The sequence below is a fragment of the Pelophylax lessonae genome, assembly GCF_965119305.1.
Source record: "Pelophylax lessonae genome assembly, chromosome: 8".
NCBI lineage: Eukaryota > Metazoa > Chordata > Amphibia > Anura > Ranidae > Pelophylax > Pelophylax lessonae.
This window is the reverse complement of record NC_138775.1, coordinates 62,103,187-62,130,085: the sequence shown is the minus strand read 5'-3', so window position 1 is coordinate 62,130,085 and position 26,899 is coordinate 62,103,187. Positions and strand designations below refer to the sequence as shown.

General features: G+C 39.9%; 1 protein-coding gene across 1 annotated transcript in view; it reads right to left on the bottom strand.

Moving 5' to 3' along the window:
• Positions 1-26,899, bottom strand: part of DNAH12 (dynein axonemal heavy chain 12) — a 210,165-nt gene that overhangs the window by 115,621 nt on the left and 67,645 nt on the right. The window contains exons 17-27 of the mRNA XM_082264952.1: positions 26,381-26,624; positions 22,765-22,950; positions 22,342-22,542; positions 19,735-19,929; positions 16,282-16,403; positions 15,738-16,020; positions 11,631-11,750; positions 8,844-9,000; positions 2,978-3,150; positions 1,592-1,744; positions 454-693 (exon numbers count right to left, since the gene is read on the bottom strand). Of these exons, the coding sequence (XP_082121078.1) occupies positions 454-693; positions 1,592-1,744; positions 2,978-3,150; positions 8,844-9,000; positions 11,631-11,750; positions 15,738-16,020; positions 16,282-16,403; positions 19,735-19,929; positions 22,342-22,542; positions 22,765-22,950; positions 26,381-26,624 (2,074 nt within the window). The remainder of the gene's footprint in view (positions 1-453; positions 694-1,591; positions 1,745-2,977; positions 3,151-8,843; positions 9,001-11,630; positions 11,751-15,737; positions 16,021-16,281; positions 16,404-19,734; positions 19,930-22,341; positions 22,543-22,764; positions 22,951-26,380; positions 26,625-26,899) is intronic.

Below are 26,899 nucleotides of genomic sequence, written 5' to 3'. Positions count from 1 at the left end.
TCTTGCAAAGTGAACAGTCTATTTGTAAATCAACCCCATAGACTGCTTAAGCTATAAGCAAATATTAATGTTTTCTTTTAAAAAGCCATTTCCTTCTACCTCCTCAACCTTGCCCTTCCTCAGTGAGGCCACTTATCACAATAATGGAGAATTGCTTCATATGTTCTTGCACATGTGAACCTTGGTACCACTCTCTCCCACCTGCCCAGCTTTACTATTGGTTAATAAAGCCACTCATGACATTAAAAGAAGGCTTGGTTCAGATGTTCTTCTAAAAGAAGCACTTGGAACCACTTCCTCCTACCTCCCCTGGTTAACTAATGGTTATCAAAACTACTCATGACATTAAAAGAAACCTAATTTAGATAGGTTTGGATATAACTTAACTGTAAAATAGAATGCCATTAATCCTGAGGCCCACAGAAAATGAATCTAGATTAACGATCATTTTACCTTGAGGTTGTCAGGCAGCTCAGATCGCCCTGCGTAACCAGGGTTCATAGTAATAGCAACAAAGCAGTTTGGGTTGAGTTTCAATTCAGTGCCTTCAAAGTTGAATATGTCCATTTTTGTCTGAATGGCTCTCTGGATACAGAGGATCTGCTGTGCCACAACAGACAGAACCTCCAACTCAATACGGTTAAATTCATCAAAGCACGCCCATGCTCCAGATGATGCCAAACCCTTGAAGAACTAGAATAAAAAAGAAAACACCTAAACAATCATATTACAGAGTGATATTTTGGTAATCAAGTCTCAAAGCAAAACACCCAAAATTTAAAAAAAGGCTTATATTTCATAAGGCAGACCACTAATATTAATAATGATCTCTGTACACCTATGTAAAATGTTTACTTTCTCTCTTTTCATAAGCCTATAGGAGGTGTAGGCAGAAGATTATTTACCAGCTGTGATATGAACACACAGCTGGTGAATAATCAAGAAAAGCATCTACTGCTATGCCTCTCATCCTCAGGAGCTTAGAAACATTGGTCTTCTATGCTTTTTACTGCTGTTGTTAGAGATGAACTCCGGGAAGGTATAGAAAACATTGATTTATACAGTATATAGTCAATAAAAATGAAATGCTACCAGTGTAAATACCTGAAATGGTTTTGATATTAACCTCCTAGAAATATCCACACAGCACACATTGCATGAGGAAGGGCAAGCAGTCAAACACTCATGCATGAACATGTGCCTTCTCTGAGTATGCAGAGAAGAGGAAACCACTCAACACTGTGTTGCTGCTCCTTCAGTCAGATAGCAGGGGGTTTGTCCTGATTAATGTTTTTGAAAAAGTAGTGCTATCGCTGCAGCGGATGCTAATGATCTGGCTACGCTGTTTTGGCAGGGGTGTCTGGATCAAAAGATTGGCTGCACAGAGTTGAAAATTCTTTGACAGGTAAAACAGTTCCTATACAGTATACGTTTCAACTGCATATGTAGAAGCTTGTCAAGAGGTCAGCTTTAATCTCTTGAAGCAATAATCATTTACACTTTGTTGAATGGTGGATGTGCTACTGTATATATGTGCATTTTATATAAAATATGTCATGAACACATACAGCCATATAGAGTGGGTACATACCTTTGACATCGCTAAGTAGTCCAGACCATCAGAGCAGTTGAATACCACGCACTGCACAGCCAGGGCCTTAGCCAAATCTTTGGTAGTTTCGGTCTTTCCTGTACCTGCAGGTCCCTCAGGAGCTCCACCAAGATTAAGATAAAAAGCACCAATCTGACAAAAGAAAAAAGAAAAAAAAGAAGGACATTTATCAAAAAAAGGTGAAAACATAGGTGCCATGAGAGTATTTTGAACTGCAAACTTTCTGCCTGTAAACTCAGACATCCAGTTGTGATAATTTTGCGCATACCTGAGACAAATTCTAATGACATTTGCAACATATATATGTTTCAAACATGCAAACATATGCAACCATGTATTTGATCAGCACAGGGTGAAATTCAAGAATCAAACTTCAGCAGTAAATACATCTTATGCAAGACAGCACTATTTCTCTTCTAGACCAACTCTCTGTGCACCAATATATACAAAGTCCTTCTAATTGCCTAGTGGAGTCAAGCCCTGGCTTCCTAAATGAGTTGGATACTTTAACACGCCAATTTCCCTGCTACAGTTCCTAAATAATTTTCCCAGTACATTTTCTTTATTTTTTTATGGTTAATTGAATACAAAATAGAACATTTTTTAGACAGCTAAATACGAATCATTGCATATTAAAATTTTGTATTCTCATTACCAGCCTACAGGTGGAGAGGGTTATTCCTTACAAGTGTTTATAGGCTTTCCATTTCTACTTTGCCGTTAAAAGCTTGATGATTACAAGGCTCAACAGCTCAAACTTAAAGAACTATAGGCATACCTTTTTTCTATCATTTTGGATAGAGCAATGGAGGGTTATAACCCTTGTCAGATTTTCTTTCACCATTTGTGTCCCATTGTGGAGATTTCCCTTCACTTCCTGCCCCGTAGCCAAATAGGAAGTGAGAGGAAATCTCTGCAAATTAATGGAAGTCCTTGGGGACCCCCCGGTCATCAGAACTAGTGTCCCCATTGGAAGATTTCCCCTCTATTACCTTTCTAGGGACACCCCATAATTTGGGATTTTCTTTTACTTTCACCGATAATGGTATCCAGGGCAAATAGGGATGGTAATTCTCCCTAACGGGGGCACTCAGAGCAGTAAAAACTGACAGGTGTTCTAATCCTTGTGCACGCTATACAAAACTAAAAAAAAAAGTTTTGCCTTTAGTTATATTTTAAATTTACACTTATAACTAAATTAAACAGAATTTAAAGTAGCTGTGATGAAGGCTGTATTGCAGGCTTGAACAGGGCAGCAGGAAAAGAATAATACAGAGTGCAGCTTATCTTTATAAAGGATGGGTTACACTTGTCCCTTCTACACTAGTAAATAAGTAAAGCTTTATAAAAAAGTATACATCATACCAGAGTTCTGTAGCATCTATCTGTGAGAGGTGTAATGACCAGTCGTGGTGAGTTTCCTAGGTACTCATAAGCATATTTCACATCGCAGTTAATAATTCGCACACGGGCATTCTCCTTTTCCCAGTAATAGCGCAGCTGAGCCAACCACTGGAAGTCTGTTTCATGAGAAACACCTAAACAGACAAAGTTACAATTATCATCATACAGACTTAAGTTATTCTGCCATCAGGCTAAAGAACTAAAGAGTACCCCCTGTAAAATAAGGAGATTTAATACGGAATGGGAAGAGGAAAGTTAGATCGAATATATACCTTTCCCCTGGCTTTTGCCCACTGTACTCAAGAAAGGGTGACATCATCCTTCTTCTGGCGAGATCTGGGGAATGCAGAGTACTTCAATTCCTGCTGAGAAGATGCTCCCAACACTGGACTGCAGAGTCTTCTTTTGGAGTGCTCACCATTCCCCAGAACATGGTCAACAAGAAGGTAACATTACACCCTGCATCATGAAAGCTAGAAGAGAGGTAAATACAGGCGGTCCCCGGGTTACAAACATCCGACCTACAAATGACTCCTACTTACAACGGAGAGAGACAACAGGAAGTGAGGAGAAATCTAGCCCTAGGAAGGGAAATTCACTTCTGTAAGAGTTCTCGTGGGAAAGGGTGTCTCCAATGAAGCTTTATCACTAATCTAAGTTTCCACAATAACACAAAATTTTCAAAATCCAGTTGTCATAGGGACAGAAAGTGAGGTGAAATCTTCTGAACATGGGTACAGACAGCAAAACAAATGGTACAGGGGTGTTAACCCTTCCCTATGCCATCCAAAAAACTTAAAAAGTATTCATTTGGCTGGAGTTAAACTTAAAAAATGTACCTGTTCCGACTTACAAAAAATTCAACTTAAGAAAAAATCTACAGTCCCCATTTTGTTTGTAACTCGGGGACCGCCTGTATATTATCTGTCTTTATCCTCTACAGATAATTGGTTTTTGCTTTCTTTTAGTAAGGGAGAGGGGGGGCATTCTAAAAGTGGACCTTGCACATTTTTGCTAGTGACCATGAAAGATAGCGCAGAGAAGCCCTATGCTGCTGCTGTTGATATCACCGTAGCCTGTTTGTAGCTGCCGATGGCACCTAAACTGCCACAGTAAATGCATAACTTTTTTCTTTCCTGTCCCGCTGGTCTGCAGATCCTCTAGCGTTAAAGCTCAGTCTGCTCAAAACCTTAATTGTATTTAATGTCTTGAGGAGTCCAGGGCTGAGATCTCTGCTCTTCATTTCCCAGGCCTGCACACCTAGCACAGCCATTACAAGACCGTTCAATGCTCTCTGTTCGTTTTTTGTACCTTTTTATTGTATAGAATGCAAAGGGAAGAGAACAAATAGGAAGAAACAAAGCCAAGGCCTTAGGCAGAAGAATATAAAAGAGTGGGGTGGGCTCGACCCAACTGACTTCATGTACAAGTATAATATTACTTTCAGGTAGGCAGAATTTTTTATTTCTTCAGCCATCTATGACATGTTTTCAACAAATGAAATTGGACTAAAGTCACTTCTTCTGATCTGCATACTCATTCCAGTTCAGTTGAAAGACATGGGATGAGTATGACAAATCATCAGTTTTAGGATTTTTGTAAGAAGATCAGCAACAGTAGTCTATGTATTCCTCCTTTGACAAGCTACCTTTAAATCGTATCTAAACCTAAGAGCAAAAATTGAAAAAAACTGCAGCTTAATAGATGTGGCCCTTGCATTAATTTTCTTTCTGGTTTTCCCCCTTTATTTTCAACCTGGTGATCCTGCATATAACCCACTTCCTGTCCTGTAGTAACAACACTCACTCACTGTGCTTTATTTATCATGGAGCAGCGTTGTCATCCTAAAACAGAAAGTGTGTTAGAACTACAGAACACCTCCACTCTTCTCAACAGCATAGTGGGGGTTGTTATTTAGCCCACAGAGATAGCTGAGAATAATGTAACTTGATAAAGCAGAGAGCACAGGGACTTATCAGTTTACACTGGCAGGGGTCTTCAAACTATGGCCCTCCAGTTGTTCAGGAACTACAATTCCCATCATGCCTAGTCCTGTCTGTGAATGTCAGAGTTTTACAATGCTTCATGGGATGTGTAGTTCCACAACAGCTGGAGGGCCGTAGTTTGAGGATCCCTGGTTTACAGGTTCAACAGATTTTTTTTTCCAGTTATTAACCACTTAGGGACCAGGCTTATTTCTGACACTTGTTGTTTACAAGTTAAAATCAGTATTTTTTGCTAGAAAATTACTTAGAACCTCCAAACATTCGATATTTTTTTTTAGCAAAGACTCTGGAGAATAAAATGGCTGTCGTTGCAATATTTTTTGTCACACAGTATTTGTGCAGCGGTCTTTCAAACGCAATTTTTTGGGAAAGAATACCTTTCACTCCTTTTAAAAAAACGAAACAGTAATATTAGTCCAATTTTTTCTATAATGTGAAAGATAATGTTACGCCGAGTATATAGATACCCATCACGTCATGCTTCAAAATTGCGCACGCACGTAGAATGGCGACAAACATTGGTACTTTAAACTCTCGGTGACTCTTTAAAAATGTCTACAGGTTACCAGTTTAGAGTTACAGAGGGCTATTCTAGAGCTAGAATTATTGCTCCCGCTCTAATGATCACGGTGATACCTCACATGTGTGGGCGTGACTTGCGTATGCGTTCGCTTCTGCACGTAAGCTCAGAGGGACAGGGCCCGGGAAGTGGTTGCTCTTTCCTGACTGGCCATCATATGACATCCAGCAGGATAGACCATTCTGCGCGGCCCCGGGGAGCGAGCAGAGCGGCGATCAATGGTGCTCACTCTGACTCATCGCATCTCCGACCCCGGTAAAGAGCCTAATGACGTAGGCTCTGGAAGAAGAAAGTACAAAACTACAAACCACCAGGTTTTTTTTAGCAGCAAAAACTTAAGGTGGAATATATAAGACTAGTAGTTTTTTTCTAAAAAAGTTCCTTTATTAGTAAATAGAAAATGTAAAAAACACACATAATATAAAATCCCCGGAGGGAAAAGAAACTAAATTATGAGCTCCGGTTACAAAAATGACATAATGTTACAAGGGTAACAATCGCATATGAGATCATCACAATGGAATACAGGAACCCCTGTATTCATTCATCAGTGGTTAACTTAGCTTAGAATTCTCCCATGTTTCTCCCAAACTTTGACACATACCCTTATAATGAGTTTTCTCCTATAAATGGAATATCTTAAAGCGGCTCTTCAGTGATTTTTAAATTTTTCCATCTATTAAATCCTTGTTTTAACTTTGGATAGCAAAACATTTTTTTTCTACTAGTGAATACCTTATACAGCCCACGTCCTCTTTTGTGTCTGTTCATAAGCCTAGGCTAATGACATCATACACAGCTCTCTCTCTAATGCCCCGTACACACTATCAGATTATCTGAAGACTTTTGTCTGCAGACTTACCAAAACCATATAATATGAGGTCAAACCTAAACACTTTCAATTTGTATGCAATCCGGTAGGCCCTTGCACTACATAGAAAAGGTAAATCTGAAGACAAAAGTCTTCAGATAATCTGCACGTGTGTACGGGGCATAACTCTTGTGAGAGTTTTCCAGCAAGAGAGGAGGAATTAGTGATAGGAAAGCCAATGGAGGGGGCTGGATGAGGGTGGAGATAACAGGAGACTGCAGAGATCCATGAAGATTCATAAAGAGAGGAGAAATGTGCAGGCAAGGAGTGGTGTGAGTGTGTCTGTCTGTATTGTATATATATGTGTGTGTGTGTGTGTGTGTGTGTGTGTGTGTGTGTGTGTGTTTGTGTGTATATATATATATATATATATACAGTGGGTACGGAAAGTATTTAGACCCCCTTAAATTTTTCACTCTGTTATATTGCAGCCATTTGCTAAAATCATTTAGGTTCATTCTTCTTCCTCATGAATGTACACATAGCACCCCATACTGACAGAAAAACACAGAATTGTTGTCATTGTTGCAGATTTATTAAAAAAGAAAAACTGAAATATCACATGGTCCTAAGTATTCAGACCCTTTGCTGTGACACTCATATATTTAACTCAGGTGCTTTCCATTTCTTCTGATCATCCTTGAGATGGTTCTACACCTTCATTTGAGTCCAGCTGTGTTTGATTATACTGATTGGACTTGATTAGGAAAGCCACACACCTGTCTATATAAGACCTTCCAGATCACAATGCATGTCAGAGCAAATGAGAATCATGAGGTCAAAGGAACTGCCTGAAGAGCTCAGAGACAGAATTGTGGCAAGGCACAGATCTGGCCAAGGTTACAAAAAGATTTCTGCTGAACTTAAGGTTCCTAAGAGCACAGTGGCCTCCATAATCCTCAAATGGAAGACGTTTGGGACGACCAGAACCCTTCCTAGAGCTGGCTGTCCGGCCAAACTGAGCTATCGGGGGAGAAGAGCCTTGGTGAGAGAGGTAAAGAAGAACCCAAAGATCCCTGTGGCTGAGCTCCAGAGATGCAGTCAGGAGATGGGAGAAAGTTGTAGAAAGTCAACCATCACTGCAGCCCTCCACCAGTCGGGGCTTTATGGCAGAGTGGCCCGACGGAAGCCTCTCCTCAGTGTAAGACACATGAAAGCCCGCATGGAGTTTGCTAAAAAACACCTGAAGGACTCCAAGATGGTGAGAAATAAGATTCTCTGGTCTGATGAGACCAAAATAGAACTTTTTGGCCTTAATTCTAAGCGGTATGTGTGGAGAAAACCAGGCACTGCTCATCACCTGTCCAATACAGTCCCAACAGTGAAGCATGGTGGTGGCAGCATCATGCTGTGGGGGTGTTTTTCAGCTGCAGGGACAGGATGACTGGTTGCAATCGAGGGAAAGATGAATGCGGCCAAGTACAGGGATATCCTGGACAAAAACCTTCTCCAGAGTGCTCTGGACCTCAGACTGGGCCGAAGGTTTACCTTCCAACAAGACAATGACCCTAAGCACACAGCTAAAATAACAAAGGAGTGGCTTCACAACAACTCCGTGACTGTTCTTGAATGGCCCAGCCAGAGCCCTGACTTAAACCCAATTGAGCATCTCTGGAGAGACCTAAAAATGGCTGTCCACCAACGTTTACCATCCAACCTGACAGAATTGGAGAGGATCTGCAAGGAGGAATGGCAGAGGATCCCCAAATCCAGGTGTGAAAGACTTGTTGCATCTTTCCCAAAAAGACTCCTGGCTGTATTAGATCAAAAGGGGGCTTCTACTAAATACTGAGCAAAGGGTCTGAATACTTAGGACCATGTGATATTTCAGTTTTTCTTTTTTAATAAATCTGCAACAATGTCAACAATTCTGTGTTTTTCTGTCAGTATGGGGTGCTATGTGTACATTCATGAGGAAGAAGAATGAACCTAAATGATTTTAGCAAATGGCTGCAATATAACAAAGAGTGAAAAATTTAAGGGGGTCTGAATACTTTCCGTACCCACTGTATATATATATATATAAATGTGTGTGTGTGTGTATCTGGGTGCCTCTGTGTGTCTGTGCAAATCAAGGAAGTGAATAGTCAGCAGCTTCAGCTGACCACAGTTAAAATGGCTGCAGCCAGACTTAGTGGAGGGAGATTTCTGCAGCATATTTGGCAAGTACAAAATCACAGTACATATGAAATAATATGCAAAGTGGTTGGAGGGAAGCTTCGCAATGGCAAATATGTTTTTATTACAAATTATGTGAGCAGACTGCAATTCCTCTTTAACACTGTTGAAGTACATATACATATGTACATATACGGTATAATAAATTGTAAGAGTATCAGTCATGCCTATTTTAAATACAAGCACACAAACCTGTTTCTATCATGTCCATGACCACATCCCTGGCATGGACATCTATGGTAACCAAAGCTCCCAATGTGGTACGTGTTTGCTTGGACAGCTTGCCTCGTACAAGTTCAACAATGTCATTTAGCTGATGCTGAAGTTTATCATAGTAATTTTTTAATCCCTAGAAAAGGAAATTTATTTTAAAAAAAACACAAGATAATACATTGTTATACATTCTACTGCTACAACAGGTTAATAAAAAGTTAAAAGTGAACTTCACACAAAATTCATTTTTACAATTTGCATATAAATTGACATATTTACTTTTCTTTGTTTTCAGGTGCAGTGATTGACAGCTGTGTTCCACCATAGATTTATTCTATAGACAAGGAGGTAACTGTTGATACAGCATCACATGCAGATGCTATAAATGCTCTGAGGCCATGGGGGCCTGAATCCATATTTGAAAAGGGATTGTAATGAAAATAGGCTTATTAAAAGAGAAGTGTGGCCAAATTTTGCAGATAATACTGGGGTGCCATTAAGTGGCTCTGCAGCTTATGTCTATGTTTGCAAATGTGTGCAAACTAAACCGCTGTTTTAAATGCATACTGTTAGACAGGATAATTTAGTTGTTTTTTTTTTGTTTAACTCTGATGTTTAAATGGACCTGCTATTGTGTGTATAAGCCTATTTCATGTTTTCTCTTACTCCTAGCAGATTTGTACTTTGTATAAAACTTTAAAACCCAATAAAACTTTTTGTGAAATAGTTTTCTTTTGTAGGATTTTTGTTTTTTACCTTGTGAACTGGCCAGTAAGTCTATTGTTTTTTTAACAGACCAAGCTATCCTGCAGATGTAGCAGTTACAGGGTGCCCCTGTGCGCTATTATCCAAAGTGGAAGCACTCTAATACAGGAGGTGTGTTACTGGCTAGATCACAAGGAAGCCTTAAAAGAAGAAAACAAATGCACCATTACATCTAATGATTGGTAAGTTGAAATACATTACATTTTTGGTTATAATACTGCTTTAATTCAATGGTCGTTTCTGCAGGCTTCCATTGTCAAATTTGGTTCTGACCCTGGATTGATTTTGTACAGCAGACCATATGCCAATTTGAATGTATATACCCTCAAATTAAACCTGAGAGTGTGCACTTTCAGCCCATATCCATTATTTAACTATACCTTGAATATGTTTTGTAAATACTTGAAAAAAACTAAAATTGTGCCTGTGTCCAAATATATATGGACCTAACTGTATCTATAGGCATGCTGATCGAAGGATCGACTTGGGCACAACCAGCACATCGGATTTTTATATACGATTGCCAGCGGCTTTAATGGTACATGTTTGCAAAGTAGATAGTACACAGCATAAGTGGGTCAACGCATAGATGTCCTATAGAAATACAAAACCAGTTGTGATCACCCTAGTAGGAAGGTCAGTTTATTCCAAAATATAGAGGGATGATCAGACCAATAGAATAACCCCCCTTCTTAAACATTAACTGAATGACATCAAATAGACAGGGACCCATTAAACCAGAAGAAAGAAAAATGATCTCAGACCAGTATACAGATATGTTCAACAAGCAGAGTTGTATAAAGTACTCAAAACCCATACTTGAGTAAAAGTACAAGTGCTCGATCAAAAAGTGACTTGAGTAGAAGTGGAAGTGCTCAATCAAAAAGTGAGTAGAAGTACTAAAGTACTCAACATTTTTTGTACTTAAGTATTGCAAGTAGTTTTTTTTAAACATTTTGCTACTCAAGTACTGAAAGTAAAACTACCAGTAGTTTTGAAAAAAAAAAATTCTACTCAAGTACTGAAAGTAAAAGTACAAGTACTGTGTTATGTAGTTTTTAAAGAAAGAAGTCAAAAGTTTGAACATCATATTCTTTTTTATTATTTCAAATGCAGCTTTTATTTATACATACAGTAGCATTTATTTTCGTATGCGCTGATAATACACATGTTTTGAGCTTCATGAAACCTGCCATCTACTGTTCTGGCAGTGGTAATTTTTATAATAGTAACGAGTAACTATGCAGCACAAAAAAAAAATATCAGAGTAGAAGTATTGAAATCATCGAAAAAATGTAGTGAAGTAAAAGTGGAAGCAGAAGAAAAAAATTCTACTCTAGGAAAGTACAGATACCGCCTTTCGGTACTTGGGTACAGTAGTGAAGTAGTTCTACTTAGTTACTATACATCTCTGTCAACAAGGATTCCAAAATGGGGGCGCCCAGATTTCTATTTATGGCCCATGAAGGACTGCCTTTAGGTGTATTCCATTGCCTGCCCTACTTTACACTAATGGATCATTTTGGTTCACCAAATAATTCCAATGCCCAGACAAATATAATACAGCGTGGGACTCCTGGAGAAACTCTTAACTCTTGCAAACAATCTTACTTCTCCACACATTGGAAGAAATTTCAGTATATAAATGACAACAGACCAGACACTGGTTGTGTTATAGTTACACCTTTTATTTTTTTATTGTTACACAGATGATATTTATGTATAGAGATCTATCCTAAATGCAAATACTTCCTCTGTGCTCCTACTTTGTTAAAAAAAAAGAAGCTACTAAGTGGCTGACACATGCAGCCTTTGTTCAGTTTACAGTTTAATCAAAAGAGGCCCTTTTCTTTGTGTTTTTGATGTAAAATGTATATAGGTAATGGGTTATGATCTGTTATACTGTAATCCTGCATCTCATGTTAACAAAATAGGAATCAAAATCCTAGTATTAAAAAGGTTTACTATACTGATGAGTTTGCATTTATTGGATTTCCTTACCTCAGGGCCGCTAGCTATCGCTTCATGTACCTCACTGGTCCAGAACATCTGAGATACACATAGGACCACCTGTCCCGGCCATTCTCTCACCCAATCTTTCCTAGCAGTCTCAGGGTATGCCTGAGGAAGCAAAAAAAGTTATGCACTAAAATACAAACACTAAAGAGGTAAATGGGAAAACAAATATGTGCAAAATCTCAACAATGTCTTCAGCAAGCCTGGCAGCTATTTCATTCAGACAAGAAAATTTGATTTCATAAAAATAATTATTGGCTAATTGTTCTTAAACCCAGTTAGAAAAATCTTATATAAGTTTCAGCATTTTAATTGGGTTTCCAATAAAATTTCCATTAATCAATTTAAATCTACAGCTTTTATCAAAATAACACCTGATGATCGTGCCTTGATGGGCCTTGTTCAGGCACTTCATGTTAAAACGACAATGATATGGCAACGCTGTGTCTCTGCCTGTCGAATTCTCTCTTACATTGTCACTCTGTCATTTGTGATCACATAGGGGTTTATTTACTGAAGCTGGAGAGTGCAAAATCAGGCTCAATTGTGCACAGAAACCAATCAGCTTCTAACCTCAGCTTGTTCAATTAAGCTTTGGCAATACGTTTTATTGCCAAAGCTTAATTAAACAAGCTGAGGTTAGAAGCAGAGCCTGATTTTGCACTCTCCAGCTTTAGTAAATAAACCCCACAGTTACACAGTTGGTAAGGTTAAATAAAGACACCGGTCCATTCTGTTCAACCTGAACCCATGTGCTTGTGTTTAGGTCACTACCATCCCTGTACAATGCGTTTACTAAAAAACACATCTAAAAGTTTTTTGAATTTATCTAAACTTTTTGCTGACACCACAAACACCAACAGTAAGGAGTTCCACATCCCTATCGCCCCAACAGTAAAGAACCCTTATGCATTTTAAGATTGAACCGCTTCTCATACAACTTGATTGTGTGGCCATGAGTCTTTTTTAGAGCCTTAAGATTAAAGAATTTCCTCCCAATTCTAAAGTCATTTTTTTAAAAATGTGTATATTGCGATCATATCATAAACACCACTTCTCCAGGGAGAATAAGTTTAATGTTTGCAGTCATTCCCCATAACTGAGGTCCTCCAGCCCACTTATTAGCTTTGTTGCCCTTCTCTGAACCTTCTCCAGTTCCAGCACATCCTTTCTGAGGATTGATGACCAGAACTGGACGGCATACTGAAGATGTGTTCAAACCAGACTTTTTGAAAGTGGTAGATTTATATCCTTTTTGATGCATGCTAATATTCTGCTAGCCTTACTTGATGCTGCTTGATATTGCATGCTTTTGCTGATTCCGTGATCTACCAGGATCCCCAAATTCTTTTCCATCCTTTATTACTTCAAAGGTTCTCAAAGTGTATAGCCAATGGAAACTATCTTATCTGGACTATCTGGACACAGTTTACATTCTAAATCACATGTGTCAAACACAAGGCCCGTGGGCCGAATCTGGCCCTCCTGGCCATTTCATGTGGCCCTCCAACATGTCCTGCAGCTGCAGCGCCCCCCCCCTGTCTCCACCTCCACCTTGTTTCAGCAGTTGGCAGCAGAGGAGGACAGAACTCCTTTTACAGAGCCTGTGCCTCTCTGTGCAGCACTCTTTCATCTCCACCTCCTCTGGTCTCAGTATTCAGCTGACTCCGGCCCTCCTCTGGTCTTCCTCCAGACTCTGCACTTTCTGCTTCCCAGCTCCGCTCCTAGCTTCTTCCCGGCAGCAGCAGCAGCAGTACAAGGTAAGGGGGTGTACTGTGTATAAGGGAGGGTGGGGGACTCTTGACTTTTGATGGTGGGATGGGGTGCTCTGAACATCTAGTTTAACCACTTGCCGACTGCTCACAGTAATCCTACTGCGGCAGTGTGGCTCCCCTGGGTCCAGCGACGTAGACCTACGTCGCTGGACTCTTAGTGATTTCGGCGGAGCGCGCGCTCTGTGTTTAGACACAGTGAGAGTCGGGCCAGAGGAGGAGAGGTGGCGATTGCTGCCTCCCTTCACCGATCCTCGGGGAAAGTGTGAGAAGACCCGCCTGCTTATGTAAACAAAGCAGGCGGGTCTTCTCAGTGACAGACAGGAGGAGATCACAGGATTCAGCATAGCTGAACCTGCGATCTCTGTCTGTGTCACAGAACCCCCCCCCCGCCCACACACACGTCAGTAAGCATGAGGCATACATTTAACCCATTGATCACCCATAGGGTTTACCCCTTGCCTGCCAGTGTCATTATTACAAAAACTGTGCATATTTTTAGCACTGATTACTGTAGTAATGTCACTGGTCCCCCAAAAGTGTCAAAAATATCAGTTAGGGGTCCGATCTGTCCGCTGCAATGTTGCAGTCCCGCAAAAAATCACAGATCGCCGCCATTACTAGTAAAAAAAAAAAGAAAAAAAAAATAACATAAATCTTTCACGTAGTTAGTAAACGCGAAAACCAATCAAAATAAGCTCATTGCGATTTTTTACCAAAAATATGTAGCAGAAAAAAAATTGGCCTAAAATGTTAAAAAAAATTAGATTTTTAAATTTTTTTCTTTGGGAATGTTATATAGCAGAATGTGAAAAATATTTTCAAAATTGTCGCTCTTTTTTTGTTTATAGCGCAAAAATGAAAAATCACACAGGTAATCAAATACCACCAAAAGAAAGCTCTATTTGTGGGGAAAAAGGACGTAAATTTTGTTTGGGTACAGCATCGCACAACCACGCAATTGTCCGTTAAAGTAACGCAGTGCCGAATCGCAAAATAGGGCCTGGTCAGGAAGGGGGTAAAATCTTCCGGGGCTGAAGTGATTAATAGATACAACCAGCCCTTTGAGGACAACCATAATGCTGATGTGGCCCGTGATGAAATTGAGTTTGAGACCCCTGTTCTAAATGTACAATCAATAAAGTGTAAGTTGAATTCTACAAAAACTTAAAGAACAACTTCACTTTTATTGCAATTGCCCTTTAAATATGCCCCACCGCCATAATACCCCCTCCCCTTTCCCTCAGTGAAGCCTGCACACTAAAACATTTACCAAACAGAGCTTACACAGGGCTGGGAATTTGATATTGGTGGTGTCTAATGGCACTTTTCCACTGCAAGTACCGGCTAGTACCGGCTCGGCTCTACTCGGCCCTGCTTGGCCTGGTTTGCTTTTCCACTGCTGGTACCGCATGGTATAGGGTCGGAACGGTTCGGTACGGTACGGTATAGGTTTGCTTTTCCACTAAAGCAGTACTAAAGTTAAGTGGGTGGGATAACAACGGGGTGGGTGGGATTCTCTGACCAATCAGTGGCTAGTAGTGACTCCATGCAAAGGATTGTGGGATATGGTACCAGTTTGGTACCTGTTGGAACCACAATCGAGTAGGTACTGTTTTTTCAGGGCCGTACCGTTCGGTTCCATGCAGTGGAAAAGCAAATCTATACCGTACCGTACCGAACCGTTCCGACCCTATACCATGCGGTACCGCAGTGGAAAAGCACAAAAGGGTGCCGAACCGGTACGGTTCCATGCAGTGGAAAAGCGCCATAAGCCAATTACCAACCACTACTGGGAGAAATGAGAGTTCCAGGTTGCCCAAAAATATTGGGTAATTACCTCCGCTCCTGACAGTGAACAGATCTTATGAGTGAAAGGTGGCTGAGTATATACATGAGTGGAGCCTGCAAAGGCAAGGCTCAATTTCACTCTATAATGTGCTTGCAACTTCTAATACAGTAACAATTAGTTCTTTAATAATCCAAAGAAAGGAAAAGAGGAACCACTCACTATAAAAGCCAATTTGATGTATTGAAGCATAGTGATGCACCAACAATTGACCTGTGCAAATAGCAGTTCCAGCGTGTTTCACACATAATAATAATTTATCTATGATTAGGCTCCTTTGACAGTGAAATACGTTAGCACAGCTATCTGCACCAAGTCGATTGTTGGTGTATCGCTATGCTGCAATAACTCAAATTGACTTTGAAGGAGGTGGATGGAACTAAAAAGCAACAAAAACAGTTTTAATTGAGAAGGTTTAAGACAGATAAAAAGGTCCGTACTGCTTTGGAAAGGTTTCACTGAATACCGTACCATTCTAGAGCGGGCAATAACATCACGCAAGCTTCTCAGCATTACATCCTCCACCTGGATGAGCCATTTCTCTACAGCCCCTCGTGCCTCTGAAGTGGAAATAGTCTGAATAAGTTCCACCCTCTCCCCCTCAGAGCTGTACATGGCTTTAATATCCAAGTTGGGGAGGAACTCCAGTTTAGCAATCCCTTCAAAGCATTTCTTTAGATGAGGCTGAACTCGGAGAGGATCTTTCGTCTCAGAAAGAATCTCCAGCATTTCATCATTGGACAAGAAGAAAAATCTGCAGGGAAAAAATATATACTGCAAACTATTATCCAAGTACCTGAGCACTTTGTGTTATTTAAAGCTGTACTCTGGGCATATAAAATAAACTATTTAATGACGAAACTTTTATGAATTTTTGATAGAATAGGAAATGAATAAAAATCTTGTCTATTTTTTTTTTTTTTTTTATTTGAGGCAAGGAAACAAAGACTGAAGAATAAGCTCCATAGGGACCCATCATAATATACCCAGAAAACCAATCATAAATTATCTTTACCTAGGGAAGAAAAGCCTCTTCTTTTCCAGATAAGCATTAAGCCCCTTCATGATTTTATCCAGGAGTATATTACTGTCTTGAAGCTTTTCTAGAAGACCAGTGAGGGAGGTGGCACTTAAAACCTAGAATAGAAGGTGCCAATTAAATTCATGTTAGCAAAAGCACATACTGTATGTAAGGCAGCACAATTATGCTTGCTAAAGACAATCATAAAGCATTCAGATTGGATTTATTAAACAAGTGTTCATCTGGATCCTGTCACATAAAGTTATTAAGATCAATTTAAATATTCTAGAATATTCCAGGCAAAATAATGAAACTTAAAAACCCTGTCACAGGCCAGGATATTCTGTTCTTAGAGTTTGGCTCAGGACTCAGGATTCCTTCAGCAGTAGATAAGAAAAGTATACTGATATAAGGATTAGGAAGGGTTTGGAATTAGGTTAGGTTATTTTTAAGGATTAAGGAGGTAAAATAAAGAAAAGAAGGGAGGGAGAGCGTAAAGAGGGAGCGTGAGACCGTAAACATCCGGGTTGGTGGAACGCAGGCGTGGAGCGGCATTCATACACTCCAGCTACCGTGATTTAACTGATGTACAAAGCGAATCTGCTTATGGATTGTAGTAAGTGCAATACATGAAAAAAAGATGCTTGTTTGAATTGACATACTGCACCATGAGAGCTTTCTTGTTGCCTCCCTATATGTCCTGTATTGGGATCCCATATCTGGTCTGATTGCATACTCCTGTTTGTGAGAGAATCTGATGCAGATGGTCGGTTTATATGTGGATCATTATGCCTGTGTGACCCCCTATAATCAAGGGGTCATATCCTTCTGGTAAGGAGTACCTTATAAGAGCACTGGGTGAAAGTGTGGAGGTGGAGGCTTTGGAATCTCACTCCTAGTAAGTCTGTGCTTCTATCAAACTGCTGCTGTTTTCACCTAACTTCTTTTGATATTTTCAGCACCAAAAGACTTTTATAATAATTTATTTGCACAAGTGCACTTTTCATTGTGAATATTAATGTGTTGAGCGCAATATTTTTTACTATTAATTCATTTATCACGTTATTCACGTTGTTTGTTTGCAGCTCACAGTGTGGAAGAAATTCCCTCTATATTTATTCATATATATTTATTTATTTATTTATTTATTCACATCTAATGTTCACCAACACATAAGTGGCCGTCATAGCCCTAATGGTTTTATTTAGTTTGTTCATTCATTTGCGCAGTTCCTTTGGTATACACCAAAAAAAAAAAAATTTCCTAATAAAGAAAAGAAGAACCACTAATTACATCCAAGTGTCGCAGGGTTGCAACTGTATATGCCAATTACAGTATTAAACCGAAAAACACTGCTATCTTCAGGCTGCAGTAGTATAGCAGGCTGTAGGCTTATTTTGTGAATGAAGCCTCCACCCTGCAGAGCTGATATATTGATCACACTATTGGAAAGGAAACACTGTAAATAGTTCTTCACCTTTATCATGGCTGAAGCTGTCAGTGACAGCTTGGTCTTACAGGTAGCAGCTTTGCACAGTGGCGGCTGCCACCTGTCATAGGGGATATAGGGTCATAAATTATTGTACCTGCACCACAACATGTGGGGGTGGGTAGGGGTAGACACAAGGCCAGTTTCATTATAGCTGCAGTGTTATCTACTGACCAATGACCTCTCTTGTCATTCAGTTATGCAGCAGCTTTTGCCATATGTGAAGATGTGCGGCCCTGCCACTATGAAAATTTAGGTAGAAAGATTCTTAAAATCTGAGAAAACTCAAAATAGGTTTTGTAATCCCGGCCTGGTCTGGAGTTTGAAGTTTCTGAAGTGCCTTGGGTGGGAAGACACTCTATCCGGGCTTTGCCAGATGCCTGCAACCTGGGAGAGTACACAGGTGTGCAGGGTCGATATAAACCAGGTCTGAGAGTAGCTCAGAGCAGTGGCAGTTGCTGTTGCTGCTGTTTCAAGCCAAAGCATTGTTGTCAGAGCTGGAAGTTCTTGCTGGAGACTGCATCTCTTGTGAGGGGAATTTCTATCCCAAGGACTGAGAGAATCAAGACAGCTATGTGGGCCTGGAAAAACTGGGGAGCCTGAGGCAGCTTGCGGGTCCAGTAGGCTGGAAGGAATCTTGAAGTCTCTACAGAGACCAAGCTTGAGGAGCTGGAAAACCCTGTCAGAAATGGGCCTGTAAAGCAAGGTGCTGTAACCAAGGCTGAGAGGGCTGGATAAGCCATTGGTATGGGAGACCAAAGAGAGCAGAGATGCTGCTGACAAGAGAGCAAGGTGGCTCTGGATTTTCAGTGATCAGTTGCTTTGCTAAAGTTGGAAAAGCCCCTGTATGGGAATTTTTGTTGAAACTCCTACTTTGCATTTCATTTAAAAAAAGTGTGCTACCATGCGCTTAAAACACAGTTTGGACTGTTATTATACTTTCCTAAAAAATGCATCTACCAATGAGCTAAACATCCCTCATATCACAAACAACATATTGTCAAAAGTATTTGGACGCCTGCCTTTACACGCACATAAACTTTCATGGCATCCCAGTTTTAGTCCAGTTGGCCCACCCTTTGCAGCAATAACAGGCTTAACTCTTCTGGGAAGGTTGTCCACAAGGTTTAGGAGTGTGTCTATGTGAATGTTTGACCATTCTTCCAGAAGCGCATTTGTGGAGTCAAGCACTGATGCGGACGAGAACGCCTGGCTTGCATTCTCTGCTCTAATTCATCCCAAAGGTGTTCTATCAGGTTGAGGTCAGGACTCTGTGCAGGCCAGTCAAGTTCCCCCACCCAAAACTCGCTCATCCATGTCTTTATGGACCTTGCTTTGTGCATTGGTACAAATCGTTTGGTGGAGGGGGGGATTATGGTGTGGGGTTGTTTTTTAGGGGTTGGACTTGGCCCCTTAATTCCAGAAAAGGGAACTCTTAAGGCGTCAGCATGCCAAGACATTTTTGACAATTTCATGCTCCCAACTTTGTGGGAACAGTTTAGGGATGGCCCTTCCTGTTCTAACACGACTGCGCACCAGTGCACAAGCAAGGTCCATAAAGACATGGATGAGAGAGTTTGGGGTGAAGGAATTTAACTGGCCTCCACAGAGTCATGACCCTAACCTGATAGAACACCTTTGGGATGAATTAGAGCCGAGACTGCAAGCCAGGCCTTCTCGTCCACATCAGTGCCTGACCTCATGAATAAGTTTCTGGAAGAATGGTCAAACATTCCCATAGACACACTCCTAAACCTTGTGGACAGCCTTCCCAGAAGAGTTGAAGCGCTTATAGCTGCAAAGGGTGGGCCAACTCAATATTGAACCCTACGGACTAAGACTGGGATGCCATTAAAGTTCATAAGTGTGTAAAGGCAGGCGTCCCAATACTTTTGACAATATAATGTATATCTTAAAAGTTACAACCATCTGATTGAGAAATAAATACTAAACATTACCTTGGGGTCTTTTACACAATGTTTCATGATTTCTCTCCAGTTTCTGTCCACTGTCTGGAAGAGCCGTCCTTCCTCAGGCATTTGCTGCATAATGTCCTCAGAGGAGAATATAGGTTCTAGATATAGCCACTGAGCTTGCACCTTTAGCCATTCATCAATCGTTTCCTGGATCCTGATCAGGCCCTCCTCCCATTGCTTAAAGTAAGAAGAGTATGAAACAATAACGAAAAAATGGCAACATCAAAATACCTGGTTTTTAGAATAAAACCATTTTCAAAATTCTGTCCAATCAACCAATCAATTTCAGTTTTTCATTTTCTAATATTGAATAACATCATAAACCAGACAAGACACATTATATTGCTGTGCTGGAACCTTGTCTGTTACTTTGCTGTTGCTGTTACTGTTGCTGTTACTTTATCGATACCTATTAATTCTCTGTTCGTGTTATATTAATTACTATTAATGGATATGATCGATTATGGTATGTCATGTCATGCTGTCATGTTTTGCTGCATAATTGATGTAGCCTGGTCGCAAGGCTAGTGTTGTTCAGACTGTTGCTCTGTTGTTAAGGTTTTTACAAAGTACTGACTTGTGAATTATGGGAGATGTACTTTTGGGAGGAGCAAGGACTATGGACTGACTGTGTGATTGGACTCCTCTCCCAGGGAGCAGTGGGACTCGCGGAGCCCATTGGGAGTATCTTTATATAGGGGGTGGGACCAAGATTCACTCTCTTGCCTCGAGGACAGCGCACTGTGAGGAGGGATAGAGCTGCTGCGGAGTGCAGAAGGATAGGCTAGCGGACAGACACCGGTGTCAGAGTGAGCAGTGTGCGGAAGGATCTCGGTGGTCGACCGAGCGGAAGGGACGCCCTAAGAGACCGTGAGTATCGCTGAGGAGAGCGGGACACTGCTGGAGTGAACTGTGGAACGCAGAGTTCGTCACACTGGGTGAGAGAATTCCAATTTAAAGTATCTACTGTACTTCTAGGCTGAGCCAGGGCGGGCCTGCAGAGCAGTTCAAGCGGAAGGCTATATTAATTCTAACGGTCGCCACAGGACACTGTAGCTTCGGATAGTGCGTGGCGGATCAGAAGGCCTTGCCCATTCTCCCTCAGTGTTAGATTGACTACCAACTGTGGAATACAGAAATCTATCTTTTCCCTTTCCTGTTTGGATTACAATTGCTGGTTATTACCGTGTGGATTACAGGTAATTAATCACCTTTACTGTGGATTACAAATACTTTCTTTGGATTGGCTGAGGACATCCTTGCCGGCGAAGACTAGCGAGGCCTCGCTCATCCAGGAGACTCTTGCAATTTAGTGTAAAAGGGGGCGCCCTATAGGCTACAGAGTGCACTCTGATAGTTAGCTTAGTGCCAGCGCATTAGAATGGCTAGGAAGTTACTAATAGTTGGAGTTATTCCTTAATATTGTCAAACATTGATTTGTGGTCACTCTCGCATCACACTTAAGAAACAGTGTATTTACAAATTTTCAAAGTATTAATCCTCCATTATATATCAATATATAAATGCTAGGATTGCTCCTTTGATCCGGAGTGCTGAACCTTATTCAGTCATAGATTGGGGATTCAGGATCCATTTTGTCATTGTTCTTGTGTTGACTGTTTTATTGAAACTGTTTGTGCATTTTACTAAACGCAAGTTAAAGAATAGTAAACATGATTCTTTATTGCAAACTCTAGTGTTTTCTATTCATTTACAATGACAGAACCTATAGTGTCAAGTGGGTTGGACAACACTCAGGGCCTTCGAAGTGAGGAGGATGTGTGTACACTTAGCCACTCCCCAGGGGGCAGGGCTACATTTAAATAAAAAACAATTAAAAAAAGAAAAAAAAAACAGACAAGCTTAGAGGATGCTAGGAACAGCACAGACTGCTGTGCCCTAAGACACTTTTATGCATGAAAACCAGAGTGTACATTTCTACAAGTATTCAGCTATAAGAAAACAGAAATCGTTAGGTTTATAAATTAATTAAAATGATCATTTAGGTTTGTCCTTCAAAAAGTGAAATAACTATATTTACATATCTCAGTCTATTATCAATTACATCAGTGGTATAGAGGAATCAATCAGAATTCATATTTTACTGGTTTTGTGGTGGTTTTTCTATGTCTAAACGTCGAGCTCAAGGACTCCAAAATTCGAGGACTCCAAAAATTTTGATATTTTTGTTTCAAAATAATTGTCTAAAGTATAAAAAAATGTTGATTAACAAGGGGTAAAACCTGTTTGCCCTTACTCAAGATGACCACGGCCAGAAATGCTAAGGGGTTGTTTTTCAAAGTGATTTCTCAACAAAATAAAGTATGGAGACATGAATGGATTGGGAAGTTTGATTTGAATATTGAAAATTAATTAAATAGTGTTCTTGGTTTGTGGTACTTAAATACAGCGAAGATCTGCTTTAGGTCAGCTTTGTCAAACTTGAAACCTCTACATATTACCTGGTAAATGTCAACTAATCCTGTTCAAACACCATATGTAACTCAACCCGACAGGCTTTACTGCACAGTCAAGTCTAATTGTTTGCTAAAAAAAAAAAAGAAGCTCAATACTGAATATTTGATGTACCTTTATTTCTTTCTCAAAAGGCTTGATGAAAGGGGATCCTCTCATTGTCTGCGTTTTGACAATCTGGTCATCTAGAATGGTCTGGATTTCATCCACTGAGGACAGGATGGACACACCTGATTCCCGGTAAGTGCTGGTGGTAAAAGAAATGGAGTCCCACATGTCTTGCATTGTATGCATTGCCTTTTCCAAGGAAAATTCCTAATAAAGAAACAGGAAAATGTATTTTATGCATATCCAGAATGCATTTTTTAGTTTCCCATTCATTCTGTCAATAACTGAGCTGCACACCAGTCAAAAGTAACTCCAACAATCAAATGCAATTTTTTTCTTTACAAGTGACCCAAGTAACATTTCTAAATAAACTTTAAAATCTAAAATAGAGTCAATAATTATTATAAGATGTAATACATCATATCTTACCTTACTAGCTGCAGCACTAATCTGCTCAAATCCTTCAAGATAAGGGGTTAAATTCTGCTTTAGAATTTTTCTGAGGGTGGAACCAGAATTCGGTGTGAGGTCATATGCCACTATCTCTGACATCTGATCCCAGTGACGGGTCTTTACGCCTGGGTTACAAAGGATGCTCACCAGGGGGATATATTCCTGAAGAGGAGACATTAAAATGAATTGCATGCTCAGGATAATGGAAAGGAACAAAATGAGTATGGTAGACAAAAATATTTTGGAATACTGCACCACCAAGTCCTGTCTCACAACAATTAACTTATGGCGAATTTGTCTTACCACCAGCTGCAGGCAGTTGGAAAATACAGAATATAGTCTAAGGCCGGGGTTCACATATGTGCGAATTGTATGTAGGTTTCCTCACATTCTATTCACATGACATGTAAGTGTGCCCGGCTCGAAATGGAGCTGGTTCACACAGGTTCGGGGCAGCACAGTCGGCATTCCAAAAGGGTCCTGTGGGTCTTTGGGTCCGGTTCAGGTGCAAATTCAGGTAAAAATTCAGACCTAATTCGCACCTGAATCGGTGAACAGGGATGCACCAGACCCCATGCTGGGAACTGCGGCCACACATATGTGACCCCAAATTAAAACTTTATAAGCTTATTCTTTCTCTTCTTGCCCAAGAAAACCAAATATACTGTCCTTGATGATAATCAAATATTGGACCCTAATGGTGACCCTAATGGTGAAGAGTGCAACTACAAGCCACTTAGCCATCATACCCTGGTTTCCAAAACTACCCCATAAATCCCTTATCCTGTATACTGTATTTCACCACAATCTGGCTTTTGTTTGCCTGCCTTTGGGCATTTGTTGACCTCAGTAGATATCCATGGCCAAAAGAAAGAAGGTGGTAATGGGGTGTTTGTTTGCCAGGGTGGAATATTTTGATTGATAGATGCTTGATTGCTTTTCAAGAGATGAAATTGGCATTAGAACTAAGAGCACATTGAGATGCACCCTTAAAGAACAGGCAGTTGCATTGTTTCTTTACTTTTTACAGTGATGTAATGTTTTAAATAGAAGAATTTCAAACCATAAACCATAACTCTACAAAAAATTATTAATAGTGCGCTGTCTCAAAAAACAAAATGTGAATGTAATAAACCACATGATGCTCATTGATATATCAAAAATCCACTGATGTGTAAAAATACAAGTTGTAAGTGCAAATAATGTGCACAAATTCATATAATAAAGTGCAAATAATGTGCAAAAGTGCAAAAATTCATAATCAATCATCAATAATTCATACACAAAAGATGAAAAATAAAAGTCCAAACAAAGTCCATCCAAGTGCAAGAAAAGTGCACTTGTGCTGAAAACAAGTAGGGCCGAGCTAGTGGTGTGACTGATCTACTGTCTTTGCAGATGTGTTTATTGGAAATAGTTTTTGCCTGTACACCAATTTTACTCTGTAAGTGCAATACTTTCTTATTAAATAAACCTTTAAAGCAGTATAGCACTATGAGCCCTCTTCCTTTTTCTAAACGCATGTAACTAAGGGAGTCAGAAGGTGGAACACACCACAATATCTAGGGGCTGTTAAGGAGTTGTGGTCCTCCAGAGGGTAATATTCCTAAGCGCTTATGATCTCCTTTGTGGGATCTTATGGTGTGGTAAGCGACCTGTTTTCCCTCGGTGTCCCACGGTGGTGACACAGAAGCACTTTATTTATAGTTGTTTTCGGCACAAGAGCACTTTTCTTGCACTTGCATGGACTTTGTTTGGACTTTTATTTTTCATCTTTTGTGTATGAATTATTGATTATTTATTACGGATTTTTGCACTTTATATGAAATGTTTATTAAGTGCACATTATTTGCACTTTAAAACTTGTATTTTTACACAGCAGTGGATATTTGATACTGTAGGATATCAATGAGTATCATGTGATTTTTTACATTCACATTTTGTTTTTTGAGACAACGCAGTATTAATATTTTTATAGAGTTTGTGTGGTCCAGTTTTCAGGTACTATTTAGTACAGCAGTCTTGCTTTAATTGCGGCCGAGCGCAAATTTCTAAACTAGCATGAACCATAGATGTCATGGAAGCTGAAGCGGTAGAGCTGCCACAGATAATTTTGTGTATTTCTCACAATAAACCTGACACATGCCACCAGCAGTGATGTAGTTACAAAGACACAGGATACAAGAAAGCCTGACTACAGGAACTAATGATGTTGAGGAATTTACACCTCACTGTGACAAGATGTCAAGGTGTCCTTCTGCCATCTGTTCTCCATGCACTTGGACCAGTAGTTATTATTCTAAACTTGTACATGTAAGCAATATCCTCACAGAGGTTCCTATTTTACATTGGACATAGGACTTTTCTGTGCGCCAGCATAAAGCGAGCATGTGCTTTTGCAGGCCAAAACAGCTTCATATAACTTCTCTTCTCCCCAGAGGAAAATACTTAAATTTCTCTCTGTTCAGTCATTAGTAGTAAAGATAAATAACAAGTACTTCCAGGTATGAAGAAGCAGGCTGTGTTGATGGCTCAGTGCTGTCACATGGTGGTGGGAAGGGACAACAGCCCAAGTTATGACTTGGTGCCTACATTTTTTTTTCTTTTAGATCCAGTTGTCTGAACAGAGCCAAAAGGAAGGGAAGGTGGAAGTTAAAGGTACAGGCTGAAACAGTGAAACTGCAGACAATTTTTTTCTATGTCTGAAAAGTTTGAAGAAATTATAGAACCATGCCCAATTTTTATTGCTGACTCTGTCCTAATTTTTACCTAATTTCCTATGTGGTCACCAAAAGAAAACATGAGGATTGTTTCATGAACAGGGAGGCAGACAAAAGTAAAAACTGGCGGCAGATATCCTAATTCTTTCCCAGTTTTATTTAAAAAAAAAAAAAATATATATATATATATATATATATATATATATATATATATATATATATATATATATATATATATATATTATTATGGTTGTCTGTTTCCGCATAGGACACATTTTCCCATTTACAGTCATGGTGACCCCATCACTTGGAAAAGCATAGGACAGAACTCCCCTCCGCAATGCAACCAACAATAACATCCTGTCAGATGTTATAACCCATCCACACCCTATTCAAAAGAATAACAAATAGTTTTTGCTGAGTTTAAAGTACAACTAAAGGTAAAACATTTTTTAGTGTTGGATAGATGGAGAACACCTGTCAGATTTTACTGCTGTATGTGCTCCCATTACTCTCTATTTGTCCTCTTTACCATTATCTTTGAAAATAAAGTAAAAGAAAAGCCTACATTTTGGGTTGTCCCCAGAAAAGTAGTTAGAAGGAAATCTTCCAATGGGGACACTAGTTCTGGTGACCTGGGGGGGCCCCAAGAAATTCCCTTGATTTGCTGAGATTTCCTCTCACTTCCTGTTTGCCTTTGGCACAGGAAGTGAAGGTAAATCTCACCAATGGGACACAGATGGCAAAAAAAAATCTGAAAGGGGATTTGACCCCCCCCCCCCAAAAAAAAGTTCTGCCTATAGATCTATTTTAAGCTGAGGCTATGTGCACAGATATGCAAAAGCTACATTTTACTGCTGTAATGTGTATACCTTAAAAGACTTGATTTGATCTATGATGGAAGAACACATAAGAACTATGCGGCTTTCCTTCTTCTCTTCTTCCACCTTATCATCCGTCAATGACCTATGATGGGCTGTCTTCTTCTTCTCCTGTTCTGTCTTCTTTTCCTTTTGCTGGAAAAATTTCATCATCTTATACACCTCTCTGAAGAATTCATCCAATTCGGCTTCCATGCTTTCTCCGTTCAAGTCAAGAAAAGCTCCATCGATCCACCTAAAGAAAATAAAAAAAACAAAGAACTGATAGAAGAAAAAAGCTTTGTTCTATTAAAATCCCACACCATTAGCACAACTGGGTATACAGGGCCCACTAAGACTGCACTTTCTACTAAGTAACGTCTACTTAGCCGCCCTTACCCTTCCATGGTATATTATCATACATCTAAACAAAGAACAAAGATCAGACAATCCTCTATATCTAAGTGCTATAACCTAACAGGGGCAGTTTTTCATTCTGGGAGGGATGTGGGCTGTTCAGTACTGCACATA